Raw genomic sequence first — 13,657 nt, 5'->3', positions numbered from 1 at the left:
GCGGGTTTGCATCAAGGAGAAACACACACAACTCTCACACCAAAGCCTGGCCAGTCATGAAACTGGTTTTCAAAGCCTCTCTGATGTGCAGCGCACATTGCTGTGCTCTTCTAATCGCCCTAGTGTCTGGCTGCTCAAAATCGGATGCCAGGTGATTTGCCTCAACCTTCCACCCCGCCATAAACATCTCCCCCCTTACTCTCACAGATATTATGGAGCAAACAGCAAGCAGTAATAACAGTGGGAATGTTGGTTGCACTGAGGTCTGACCTAGTCAGCAAACGGCGCCAGCAAGCTTTTAAACATCCAAAGGGACATTCTACCACCATTCTGCACTTGCTCAGCCTATAGTTGAACTGCTCCTTTCTACTGTCCAGGCTTCATGAGCCATGGGAGCAAGGGGTAGGCTGGGGTAGGTGTGACCGTGTGGTGCTGCCGGCTGGGAGAGCAGCCTCAGGCAGAAGCCTCCAGCTCGTATGATCTTCGAGGCAGGACTGAATCTCCATGAGATGAAACTTAAAGAAGAGAATGACCTGGAGTCTCTGGCTCCCATTCAGTGCTCTAAGAGGAGAATAACCATGTCTCGCCAGGCACCCCTGATTGACCTCACCGAGGTCTGCCAGGAGCACCCAGGAGACATACAATGGCTATCCATCCTACTGCACTGTCTGCCGCAAAGGCAAGTAGCTGCTGTTGTGTAGCAATGCAGTACCACGTCTGCCAGCAGCACCCAGGAGACGTACGGTGACGGTGAGCTGAGTGGGCTCCATGCTTGCCGTGGTATGCTGTCTGCACGGTTAACCCATGAAAAAAGGTGCAAAACGATTGTCTGCCATTGCTTTCACGGGGGGGGGGGGGGGGGAGGGCTGACAACATGTACCCGAAACCACCTGCGACAATGTTTTTGCCCCATCAGGCATTGGGAGCTCAACCCAGAATTCCAATGGGCAGCAGAGACTGCGGGAACTGTGGGATAGCTACCCACAGTGCACCGCTCTGTAAGTCGATGCTAGCCACAGTAGTGAGGATGCACTCCGCCAACTTAATGTGCTTAGAGTGGACATACGCAATCGACTGTATAAAATCGGTTTCTAAAAATCAACTTCTATAAAAACGACCTAATTTCATCATGTATTGAATGTAGAAATGTAATAGTAATGTATTGAACTCACTCAGATCAAACCATTAAAGTTTGAAGAAATGAGACAGCCCCGGCACATGCGTTGTTTTGAGATTAGATGGGAAAAAGAACCCAGTGCTAGACACCAGAATATACTGAATGAGAGACAAAAAAGGCTTTAGAGGGCTGGTCCAATAGCTCTTTGAGTTTGACTCCCAGGCCTGATCTTCCATTCCCTGGGCTGGCAAGGGCTATGTATGCTACAAAGGCAGCACTGGTCAGTGCCTGGCAGCAGAAGCACATCACATTAGTCTGTGATTGAGGAAGGATCAGTCCTGAAGGGCTCCAAACATAACCCCACTCAGCCCTTGTTGGCCAAGGAAGGTAGCTGAGGGCCCTGAGGAAAGAAAGCTCTGTCACTGACCTCTGGGGTGGAGGGAAAATGTTTCCCCAGTAAAACAACATTTAAAATGCCACAGCAACTTTGTCCTGCTCACATGAAGATGCCCAAGGGAAAAAGTTCCCAGAGAGTAGCATTGTACCAATACTTGGCCATCCCATGCCAGATCCAGTTCCCCTGAAGTCAAAGACAAGTCACCAATTGAGTTCAATTGTGCAGTATCAAATTCATAGTGAGGAGTGCATTAAACCTCCCGGTACAAACACTGCTTTCCAAAAGCTACTTCCCTAGATGGCCCAAAATACATTTTGGTGGGAAAGGATGGGTGTAAAGTGACAACATTCCCTGGTCTCAATGCAACTCCTTCATTTGCAAACCCTGAAATTGGTGCAGCATTAAGTGAACTCGACCAGGTCAAATTACCTATTGAGCTTGGAGTGCTAATGCAGAAAATACAATTGCTAGTAGGGAAGATTTTCAAAAGTGCCTAAGGGAATTAGGCATACAAGTCCCATTGGCTTTCAGTAGGACTTATGCACCTAAATACCTTAGCCACTTTTGAAAGTCTTCCCCTTATTTTTCTGATTATTTTCTGTATTGTCTGTTTCTGCTATTAGTTCAGTTATGATCCCATATTTGCAATAAACTAAAAAGAAACCCCAAGAAATTTAATGACATACACTTCTGCAATCACCTGTCTTAAAGATCCACATATACGAGTTAATAACCTTGCAGAAAAAAAGACACACAAAAAGGACAATATCTAATTAAATTGCATTCATTTAGCTAGATTAGTAACAAAGCTGGCTATTAATTATATTTGTTATTTTTTGTGCAAAAAAAGAAGAAACACAATGTTTTGAGATTAGGGTGACTTTAAGAAGCATTTTAGAGCTTTTGGTGTCCTGCAACTTGAAAACGGCTTTAGCATATATAACTGCACGGTGTTTTGTGGGATCATAAAAGAAAAACAGGTAAAGAAGAGAGTTAACTGTATGTCTGTGTATGTGAGAGCAACACACATAAAAATAAAGCACATTTGCACTTGTCAATAACTAGAAACTGTTATAAAGCAGCTTTCCCCTCATTTGAGTCCTCAGCAGTCCATTCAGAACAGCAGCAAATAGTTCTGGCTGTATAATTTCAGATCTGATTCAAATTTTACGACGGTTATTTTATTGCCAAGAACACGTAATCTTTGCATTTGGGGCCTCTCTGGAAACCATGCAATTCATAACCAACTATTAAAGTGAGCTAGCTACTGTACATTCTTAAACTGTAGGCAGCTTCATCTTGCTTTCTGACAGTATTAGAATTAACCAGAACCTCTGTGGATAACTGATGCGGATTTTAGGAGTCTGCTCTCTTTCTTTGGCTACAACAGAAACATACATGAATTACAGTTGAAAAGAAGAGAGGAGAAAAAGGAAAATCAGGGATTACAGGGATTTTTTGTCTTCTTTTTTTGCATCAGCATGGAAGAATGAAAGTGTTTTGATACTTACAATAGCTGTCGGGGTCGAAGCCAGCACGCAATACAGCACCAGAGGTGAAATAAAACTCTCGTCCTCCGTTCCTGGGTAAGGCTTCATCAAATCTCCATCCTGACAGAAGAAACCCTGGATATGCACCTGGAAAGTGTCAGAGCACTCGAAGTAGTAGGCGAGCAGAACGGTCCCAGCCATGATGACGAGCTGAAAATACAGCATGGTCACACAGAGACATTAGTTGCTGTTTAGCAGATGCAGCTGGGGCTCTGAGCTACTTTAGTCCCACGGAATATCCTCCCTCCATCACCCCACCAGCTCTTCCAGTATTGTTCTGTGTGTGTGTGTGTCTCTCTCTCTGCTTTGTAACATCTGTTACATAAACCTTTTGGCAAACGACACTAATGAATGTCTCAGATCGAAGTGGGTCTGCAGCACGGCTCACAGAGGGACTGGAGCTTTGGCGGCTACTTTATCAAAGGGCGTATGAGTGTCACCAGCAGCAACATTCCATGCAAACTAGCAGGACAGCAGGCAGGGCCACAGACTTTGGTGGTAACAGCCTAAAATCTGTGCATGCTGGCAGGGGGTGAGTTTGAAAGAACAAGGGTTGTAGGGGGACCAAAAGCCATCGGCTTCCCACTGTGGAATTCAGCCAGTGCAGGGGAGAGTATATACTGTGACAGTCCAGTGAAGCCCCGTGTGGCTCAGAATGGGGACTCCTCTCCAGGTAAAGCAGAATATCGAGTTTGCCTTTTCATGGAGCTGCCACTTAGAAGGGAAGCTTCAAAAATCTATTCAGGAGGAGCCCAAAAATCTGCCAAGGGGAACAATGGACCCAGCCTGTTTGCCAGCAGCTCTTCCTGTGACCACGTCTCTGCTCCGGGCTTCACACGTTTGGGGCTCTGCTGGCTTTCTACAGCCCCTCCTTCCCTTTCCTAGCACGTAGTAGATGGCTGTGCCTACTTTTGTACTACTAGGATTCCCTTCAAGGTCTGCTCCAGCATAGACCCTCGACTGAGTCTGGTCCTTTAAACATGCTTATTTCACCAGGATCCATCCTGGTCTCATTTTTTGGTTTCATTGTAATGTTTGATAACGTATTGCTGGGGAACAATGCTGGCCTGGCAGCCCCGAGTCTGAAGCCTTCTATTTATCCCCAGAACAGATCGGACAGGGCCACAGTAGTGCAAGCTCCTCCCCAAATTGCTGACGTCCACTTCCCTCAGCCCTGACCAGGAGGGATTATGCTACAGAAGTAAGAGGATAAACCCATTCGCTGCTGCCGGCTTGCAATGGGACCAATTAGCACAACAATCTGAACCTGGCACATCATTTTTAACATTATCATGTTGTCTTGTGAACATATTAAAGGCTCCACAAAAGGCTCTTTTCCTTTGTATGACTGACCACCAATCAGAGCTGTGCAGGAGCAAAAGCTGGCTGGCCAAAAGCCAGTCCTCTAGGTGCACCATTCAGTACAAAGTAGGCCTGATTCTTCATCACCCTGCACTATGTATAGCCCATGAACGCACGCTGACCTGGTGGCATTTCACACCCACTTTGTACCACCATAAATGCCTGCACAAGATGCAGAACAACAAAAATTCAGGCCCAAGATCCTGTTTACAATCATCTTTCACAATGGAGGCACGTTAGTCATAAGTATGTTTCCAGAGGCGTCATGAATGCAAAGCTATTTAGTAGTGAGCTAGGGAAAAAATCAGGGCAGGAATAAAATACAGATCTTAATTTGTCTTTATTTTTTAAAGTCACTGTGCAGTGGATTGAAAATATAGTGTTGCAAGATTATAGGAATAGCCATTTAATATTAATTGCAATTCTTCCACAAAGAGCCATTTACAAGATGTTTGTGCATCTATCTAGCTCGTGGCCTGACCTTGCACACACATTTTGTCAAGGATGCACAAGGGAACCACAAAAGATGTGGAGAGTTTGATGGAGATGCCAGACCAAAAGCCGGTGCAGCTAGATACAGCAGGTAGGAGGCAGTTGTCAGGACTACAGAAGCTTAAATTCAGATTTGGCATGTGGTCACATCATTGAATTAAATATGAAAATGAATAATTCAATCAGTGCAGAAGGCCTTGTGTTTTTTCTATTTATATTAAATTCAGTTTCCTTTATACTGTCCCTGCATTTTCAGTTGTCAATATGTTGGAGATGGACTCTGAAACCTAAAAATGACAACAAGCCATTAGGATATATGGGGTGGTTCACACCTCTCGGGATATTTCTTCAAGCTTTCTGCATACTCAGGCAGATATCACTCCATCAGTTCCACTCAGGTCAGATCTTCAGTCTCTTCACATTCATGAAGGCTAAAAACATAAGGTAAATTTGCAAACCCTGGTTCCATTGAACTCAGTCGGTGAAACTATCATATCCCTTAGGCCAATGCCAGGGGGCTGGGACACATGACTGATGAGGAGAGGCTGAGGGAACTGGGGTTATTTAGTCTTCAGAAGAGAAGAGTGAGGGGGGATTTGATAGCAGCCTTCATCTACCTGAAGGGGGGTTCCAAAGAGGATGGAGCTCAGCTGTTCTCAGTGGCAGATGACAGAACAAGGAGCAATGGTCTCAAGTTGCAGTGGGGGAGGTTTAGGTTGGGTATTAAGAAAAACTATTTCACTGGGAGGGTGGTGAAGCACTGGAATGGGTTCCCTAGGTAGGTGGTGGAATCTCCCTTCTTAGACGTTTTTAAGGTCCAGCTTGACAAAGCCCTGACTGGGATGATTTAACTGGGGTTGCTCCCGCTTTGAGGAGGGGGTTGGACTAGACTCTTCCAACCCTAATCTTCTATGATGGCTTCTGAAAATCCCACCCATAATTTATTTTTCAGAATGAAAGCTGAGATTCAGGAGCACAACTCTGAAGCCAGGGGTTAATTCTATAGCATACATGAGGCCCACATTATTTTATGCCTTGCAGAAACAACAATTAGCTGCATGAATTAGCTGCACCCACTTTAGCGGATCACAGAATTTTGGTTCCATCTACAGGCAGATCACATTGCCCTAGATTTGAGGGGTGTGTATACCCCAGAATTGGGATCAAGTTAATTGCAACCCTATTATGTGCATTCAGCCACCCTGAAGTAATGAAATAAAACACCACATAGTTAAGGGTTAATTTGGAGACAGGCTTTCAGAAGCAAGGTCATATCTAGCTGGCAGCTTCTGCTAATCAGAATGGGAGGAGGAGACAGGCAAGAAAACAACTGAGACTGAAACCTTTGGTGGGTGGAAAACCTTGAGTCTAGACGCCTCTGATATTAGAAAGTTTATTGAAAGTTAGTAAAAGGATGATCCAGTAGGGGTCATTATGACCTATGTGTTTTGTAGTTACAAAAGTACACTCTATTAGCTGACCTCAGGAGCAATTCTCTGAAACCATCTTGAGAGATGTTTTTCCTGACACCCTTTCTCCCTGGTGGGTGAGCAACTGGCCACTGCGAACCTGCTGCTAATTACTCAGTACTGTTCCAGATGTTAGGTAAATATCTGGGACGTTCTAAATCTACTGTTTATGTCTGTGTATGCTTAAATCTAATAAACTGCAGTGTTAGACAAGAGCATGCTGACTTGCATTTAATCCTTGATCAGACAGAATCGCTGAGTTCCTGTTGATTTATTCTTACCACCACCTAGAGCAAAATAGTTTAGTTGCCCCTGTTGGGGGTTCTGAAAACCCCAAGTAACAACATAGGCTCTTTTTTAAAGGCTTACTCAAATGGAATGAAGTTTGGTAATTAATCCTTACAATTAGGGCCCTACCAAATTCATGGTCCATTTGGGTCAATTTCACGGTCATAGGATTTTACAAATCATAAATATCTGAAATCACGAAATTTATATCTGAAATTTCATGGTGTTGTACTTGTAGGGGTCCTGACCCAAAAAGGACTTGTGTGTGTGGGGGGGGTGTCGCAAGGTTATTGTAGGGGGATTGCAGTACTCTACTCTTACAGTCTTACAGACTGCTACTCTTACTTCTGCGCTGCTGCTGGCGGTGTCAATACCTTCAGAGCTGGGTGGCCAGAGAGCGGCGACTGCTGGCCGGGAGCCCAGCTCTGAAGGCAGAGCCGCCGCCAGCAGCAGCACAGAAGGATGGCATGGCATGGCATGGTATTGCCATCCTTACTTCTGTGCTACGGTCTTCAGAGCTGGGCCCTTGGTCAGCAGCCACCATTCTCTGGCCACCCACCTCTGAAGGCTGCAGCATGGAAGTAAGCGTGGCAATACTGTGACCCCCCCTAAAATAACCTTGTGACCCCCTTTTGGGTCAGAACCCCCAGTCTGAGACACATTGGTCTCCCCCGTGAAATTTGTATAGTATAGGGTAAAAGCACACAAAAGACCAGATTTCACAGTCCATGGCGTGTTTTTCATGACCGTGAATTTGGTAGGGCCCTACTTATATTTAAATCTCCGAAACATACATATTTTTCACTTTTTCCCTCTTAAGTTGAATGCTAGCGCATTGATATAAAATTTAGAAGTCATTGCTTTCTGCAGTTTTTAGTTTGCTTTCTCTGGGTGAGTGTGACATTCCCCTGGTGTTATCTGGACTGGTGATCTACTAGGTCACTCCAATCCTTGAATCTGGGAGCCAGCCTTACCCTGCTCTGCTCTGAGAACTCTCACTCCCGGGCTGTTCACGCACAGCCTCTAGCATGTAAACTGCTCCCACCTACGTGAGGGAGCAACCGAATGACACTAGCCAATAGCTCCGGTCCCAGACACAACCCTAGGAACCTCTGTCTTGCAATGCCCAGTTATTCCTGCTGGATGCTGCAAGCTTGTATGAGTTCGTAAATTTAACAAAGAAATTGATATGTACCAGGCTTGTTATCCCAAGGGGAGTCTCTGACACACTTCAAACCAAACGCACTGCTTCAGGTAGAATAAACAAACAAATTTATTAATTAAAGAAGATAGATTTTAAGTGATTATAAGTCAAAAAGTCAGATTTGGTCAAATGAAACAAAAGCAAAACACATTCTAAGCTGATCTTAACACTTTCAGTGCCCTTACAAACTTAGATGCTTCTCACCACAGGCAAATGTCTCTCCCTTTTATTATGTTCTTTCTTCGCTCTTGGCTTTGCCCCCACCCCTTTAGGGTCAGGTGAGCATTACCTCATCATAGTCCCAAACTGACCAAGGGAAGGGGGGTGACTCACTCAAGAGTCTGACAGATCCTTTGTTGCTGCCTAGGCCAGTGTCCTTTGTTCCTGTGAGGCTGGGCTGGGTTTGTCCCATACATGCCCTGATGAGATGTGAACTGCCCCTGTACTCCTGGAGAGTTTTGCCTGGGTTTGTTTTAAGCCATGAGGACACATTTTCAGCCTCATAACTACATACATGATATTACAACCCATAACATTAGTATAACAACAATGCTCAGTGCATCATAAGCCTTCCGAAGACACCCGACATGACAAACTTTGCATTGGATACCACACAATCATATTATAAGGATGAACATGGGGGTACAGGATGTTCCCCCGATGTATAGAGTGTCACAGAGTGACAGTCCTTAAATTTGAGACTTTACAATAGATCACCTTGCAACCAATGAGAGCTAAGCCACCTGCTTTACCAGAAATCCACACAACTGACAAATAAGCAAGTCTCTGCAGAGATCTGAAAACAACGAAGATGCTCATTATTTTGTTGCCCCACCAACACAGCCTTCTAGGAGAGGAACTAACTCTACATGAATTGGGGACACCCCACCCCGCTGAAAGCTGGTATCGATCACTAGGATAGGAATTGATGAAATGCCAGTGTTATAGTTCAGATCTTCACCTCGGTCTGCAAGGGGAGATCTGCATAGCACAGAAGGCAAGAAGGGAGAAGTGCCAGCTTTTTAGTATTGTTTTTCTCTTCCCACTAGATACCCCATCACCCTAGGAATCAGCATTAACACTAGGAGACTAGGTAGGAGCGGGGGGATGGGTTGGATTGTCTTCTACTCTATGTGCAGCTTACCACCCAGTCATAATACTTATAGAGTCAATATTAACCCAAGTGCTCCCCCTTCCACCCCAGGCTGGTGGCTGAGCTCTGGCACCACAGGAAGCAAATGAGCCAAGAGAACCTGAGGGGTTGCATGACTCAGGGCCTTGGCATGGGCAGTTCTTGCATCGTCAGCTTGGACAAAATCCTCTTTCAGCGTCGGAGGCTGCACCCTCATTTGTTCTGCAAAAGGAGGGGCAAACTTCCTCTTCCTCTGAGTCTCCTGTGTTCTCCATCTGCTTAGGATGTAAACACCTCAGGGCAAGGACCACGTCTTCTCCTGGGTCTTGTGCAGCACCAGTCACTCTGTTAGCATTTAATGAGTAATACATGATGACTACAAGGGAAGTTTAGGCAGAAAATAAATAAAAGAAAAGAAATCATCATCTTCATCATCATCCAACCTAGCATGAGGACAGGAGACTGGAATTAACATTCAGCTTTTGTGAAGGGAGCCATGAGATATTTCATTTTAAATGTACTGTGTCCAGTTTTGGGCCCCACACTACAAGAAGGGTGTGGAAAAATTGGAAAATGTCCAGCGGAGGGCAACAAAAATGATTAGGGGACTGGAACACATGACTTATGAGGAGAGGCTGAGGGAACTGGGATTGTTTAGTCTGCAGAAGAGAAGAATGAGGGGGGATTTGATACCTGCTTTCAACTACCTAAAAGGGGGTTCCAAAGAGGATGGATCTAGACTGTTCTCAGTGGTAGCAGATGACAGAACAAGGAGTAATGGTCTCAAGTTGCAGTGGGGGAGGTCTAGGTTGGATATTAGGAAAAACTTTTTCACTTGGAGGGTGGTGAAACACTGGAATGTGTTACCTAGGGAGGTGGTGGAATCTCCTTCCTTAGAAGTTTTTAAGGTCATGCTTGACAAAGCCCTGGCTGGGATGATTTAGTTGGGGATTGGTCCTGCTTTGAGCAGCGGGTTGGACTAGATGACCTCCTGAGGTCCCTTCCAACTCTGATATTCTATGATTCTATGAAATGGCCACAAGTGATCAGTATTTCAATTTACTTCTCTTCAGAAAAGCAGCATTCCAGTGGCAAACCACCCCTTTAGCATCATATTCAGGGACTGACCTCTTACAAAGAGCATCTACCGACTGAATTACAACTTCTCTAGCAACTCGGTGGTCTCCTAAGTACTGATCCAGTCTGAAATTGCTTACCTAATGAATCTGATGATCATATGGAGACTCTGCAAAGTGCACTAGAGATTTTGCTATTCCTATTAATTTTATTAAGGTACTCACATACTATGGTGATGGGCAGCACATAAGACCCTAAGATAGGGAGACAGATCCATCTAACTCTAATCATTGTTATTTAAAAAGTGAAACCAAACTTTAAAATACACATGCCAACCTAGCCTCCATATCAAGATGACTAATTAGAGCAGTATAATACAACACAATAACAGAACTAGAAGCATGACTCATCCTAATAAATATCTGCCATTTGCTAACTTGACATTCTGTTTGCACGTTGCAAATAAAATGGGTTTTAAACATTCTGTCCATTATTTAATTTACCTTGCTTAGTGTAATAATGTGCTACACTTTTAAAAGAAAGGTATTAATCAATTTCATTCCAAAATGGAATAAAAGGCCACACCAATTACTGCCATGGTTTCCAAATCTAAAATCTGCTCTCCTTTTAAAACGTGCTGCCCCATTCTGGGCTTTACCGAGTAACGCTGCCTAACTTCTATTGACAGCCAACCAGCCTCTTTGAAAATCCCAGCCCCAGGCCTGGTATCCAGAATGGAGATTCCACGCTTGAAAGATAGTACAACCCCTTCACCGTGTCCACAGCCCAGTCCCCCAAAATAACCTGTCTATTTACCAAACCATGGAAATCTGACACTCTCTTTGTCAGTGTCAAAGAGGGGATTATTTCAAAGATAGCTGACAAGGAAGTCAAAGTCACTAAGATAACAGCCTCAAAGACCTGCTACCTAAATTATTGTTGTTTTAGCTAGGATAACACGTAGGGCACCAATTAAGAGCAAGGCCACATAGTGCTAGGCTCAATGCACTATGAGGGAATATCTACCCAGTTTTTGGTAGACAGTTTTTGGACCAATTTAATTGTATCTGTTCTAGAAAGAGATATTTAAATTGGTGCAGCTCTTAGTTGGTTACAGTGACACTCATATAAAGGTGCTTATATTATTTCATGAGCTTTACCTATATAAGTACCTTTGTCCTGTTTCTAAAACTTTCCAAACGGATATCATTACATGGGTACAACATGTGCATTTAGACCAACCTTACGAGACAGTCCTGCTCCAAAGGGCTCATAGGTAACCAGACAAGACTAACAATGTGCTGGAGTGTTATCATGCTTATTTTACAGGTGGGGAATAGAGTCACAAAGAGATTAAATGACTTGCCCAAGGCCATATGTAGTTGAGCCAGGTATTAAATCCAGTTCTCCCAAATTCTGTGTCAGTGTCTTGACCACAAGACCACTTTTATTCTCTTGTGCTTTCTGGGTGTTTAAAGGACATTTGGGGAATAAGAAAAAAAGAACTGGAGCACTGAAAGGTTATTTGGTTTTTTTTTCCAATACACCAATCAAGTATCGTTAATAGTAAAGCTTCATGTGAGAAACCAATTCCCATTGAAACTTTCATGATTCCTTGAAATAGACAAATGTTACTGCATCCTCAATATGGACACTGTGGCGGGGCGGGACTCACTGGTGCGGCGCCTCCTGCTGGTCATCTGGGGAATTAGCTCACCAGCCTCCGGAGCGCCCTCTGCAGGCCGGTGTCCCGCTTGCCACTGGGCCCCGAGTCCCTCCCAGACACCGATGCCCCTTTCACACTGGGGTGCTGCCCCCTGGCAGAACCCTCACAGATCTGGGTCTCCCCACCCCCGGGGAACCCCACCCTCTATACCCACCTCACCTCAGTCTTTGGCTACTGCCAGTCACCACCTAGCCCCTGCTCCCTGGAACGGACTGCTGTATAATTGCCACTCATCATTGGCAAGGAGGGTCTGGACCTGCTGCTTCTGCCTACTCTTGGGCTGCCCTCTGCAACCCCAGTACCCTTTTCCTAGGCCTTCATCAAGGCCTGCACCCTGGGGATTTCTCAGGCCAGAGCTCCGCAGCTCCTCTGGCCTTTCCCCAGCCCTGCTCCACTTTAGGTACCCTGCTCAGCTCCCAGCTGTCAGGCCCCTCCCGCTCAACATCTAGAGAGAGACTGTGTCCTCCTGGCCCACTGTCCTCTTATAAAGGCCAGCGGGGCCCTGATTGGGGCGTGGCCGCTGCTTTGGCTGTTTCCCCAATCAGCCGAGGCTTGCGGCTTTCCCTAGCAGCAGCCCACTCTCAGCCTCAGCCCTCTCTCAGGGCTGATTTCAAGCCCTTCAGGGCAGGAGCGGGTGACCACCCCGCTACAGACACCAAAGCCATGCTGAATGTATCTTGCATGATACTAGAGCCTGGGCTATATAATTAAATACTAATTAAAGAAAGAAAGCCAGTACAATAGCCCCTTGTCTTTATTTTAAGGTACATTAGGGACCATCTCCAAGCCCACTGAAGTCAATAGGAGTCTTTTCAGTGATGTCAGTGGGCTTTGGATAAGAAAAGCCCACTGTAAATTTTTACTTCTTGCCCTGTATGTGACTGTGTTGCCCCCATACGTGCTTTCCGCAGTCTAGTGTTTCTCGGATTTAGTAATTAATTGGAAGAATGAAGCCTTTGTAGGCTGCTAGTATTATTCTCACGTTTTTTTTATTCTCATGCTGCGCGATTGTGTCCAGGTTTACAGCCACTTTTCCAGTTCCATGTATATTAGTTGTACGGACCATGCTGCTATTTTCCAGGCTGGATGTCTGCCCAAGGGTGACGTCTTTAGTACAGTTAGAGCAAGAATTACTCAGCTGCCACTTTTGTGTGCATTGCCCCAAAGCCCTGGAAAGAATTCTGGCTCACTCTGCCAAAATTCCCTTGAGAGGAAGGACGGAAGCTCTCATCATCTCGCAACTTGATTACTGCAACATCGTTCCTTGACAACTGCAGCCTTGCTCTGTCATAGCCATTCGGAATACAGCTGCAAAGAACATTTTCCTAACCTGTCACTTACACCATGTCACTCCCTCTTTGAATTCCTCCCTAGCTCCCCCTTCTCCTTGCATTGAACATAAGATGCTTATGATCACTTTAAGGGCTCTTAACAACCAATCTCTCCCCTACCTATCATCTTTCACTTGCTACTGAGATATAAATTGATGCTTCCGATGTGCCAATGATACCAGCGTCCATCACCCGCTTGTTACATTTTCAAATAAGAACCTTCGTGCTTTCTCCCATGCTGCCCCTCATGCTTAGGATCCTACACAAACATCCACACAACTCATTCATTAACCTCCCTCAGAGCCCTCCTTAAAACTTGTTTGCCATGATGCCTGCAAAAAGCTTGACAAAGGTTAAACTGCTGGCGTGCTGATACCACCGGCTGTCATGCAGCCCAGCACTGTCTCATTGTTTTCTTGTACTCTCCCATCTGTCTGTCTCCATCTGTTGTCTCTTGTCTTGTACTTAGATTGTAAGCTTTTTGGGGCAGGGACTGTCTTTCTGTTCTGTGT

At 45.2% G+C, this 13,657-nt stretch overlaps 1 protein-coding gene across 4 annotated transcripts in view; it reads right to left on the bottom strand.

Annotated features, from left to right (window-relative positions):
* PLPPR1 (phospholipid phosphatase related 1) overlaps positions 1-13,657 on the bottom strand; it is a 179,806-nt gene that overhangs the window by 46,310 nt on the left and 119,839 nt on the right. For 3 of the 4 annotated variants that reach the window (XM_073345698.1, XM_073345701.1, XM_073345697.1), the window contains one exon: positions 3,026-3,214. In XM_073345698.1, coding sequence (XP_073201799.1) covers positions 3,026-3,214 — 189 coding nt within the window. Of the gene's footprint in view, positions 1-3,025; positions 3,215-5,250; positions 5,359-13,657 lie in introns of those variants that run through there. The other variant, XM_073345702.1, reaches the window with a different exon arrangement.

The sequence above is a fragment of the Lepidochelys kempii genome, chromosome 5 (assembly GCF_965140265.1).
Source record: "Lepidochelys kempii isolate rLepKem1 chromosome 5, rLepKem1.hap2, whole genome shotgun sequence".
NCBI classification, from domain to species: Eukaryota; Metazoa; Chordata; order Testudines; family Cheloniidae; genus Lepidochelys; species Lepidochelys kempii.
The sequence above is the reverse complement of the archived record's forward strand: the minus strand, read 5'-3'. Positions and strand labels throughout refer to the sequence as shown.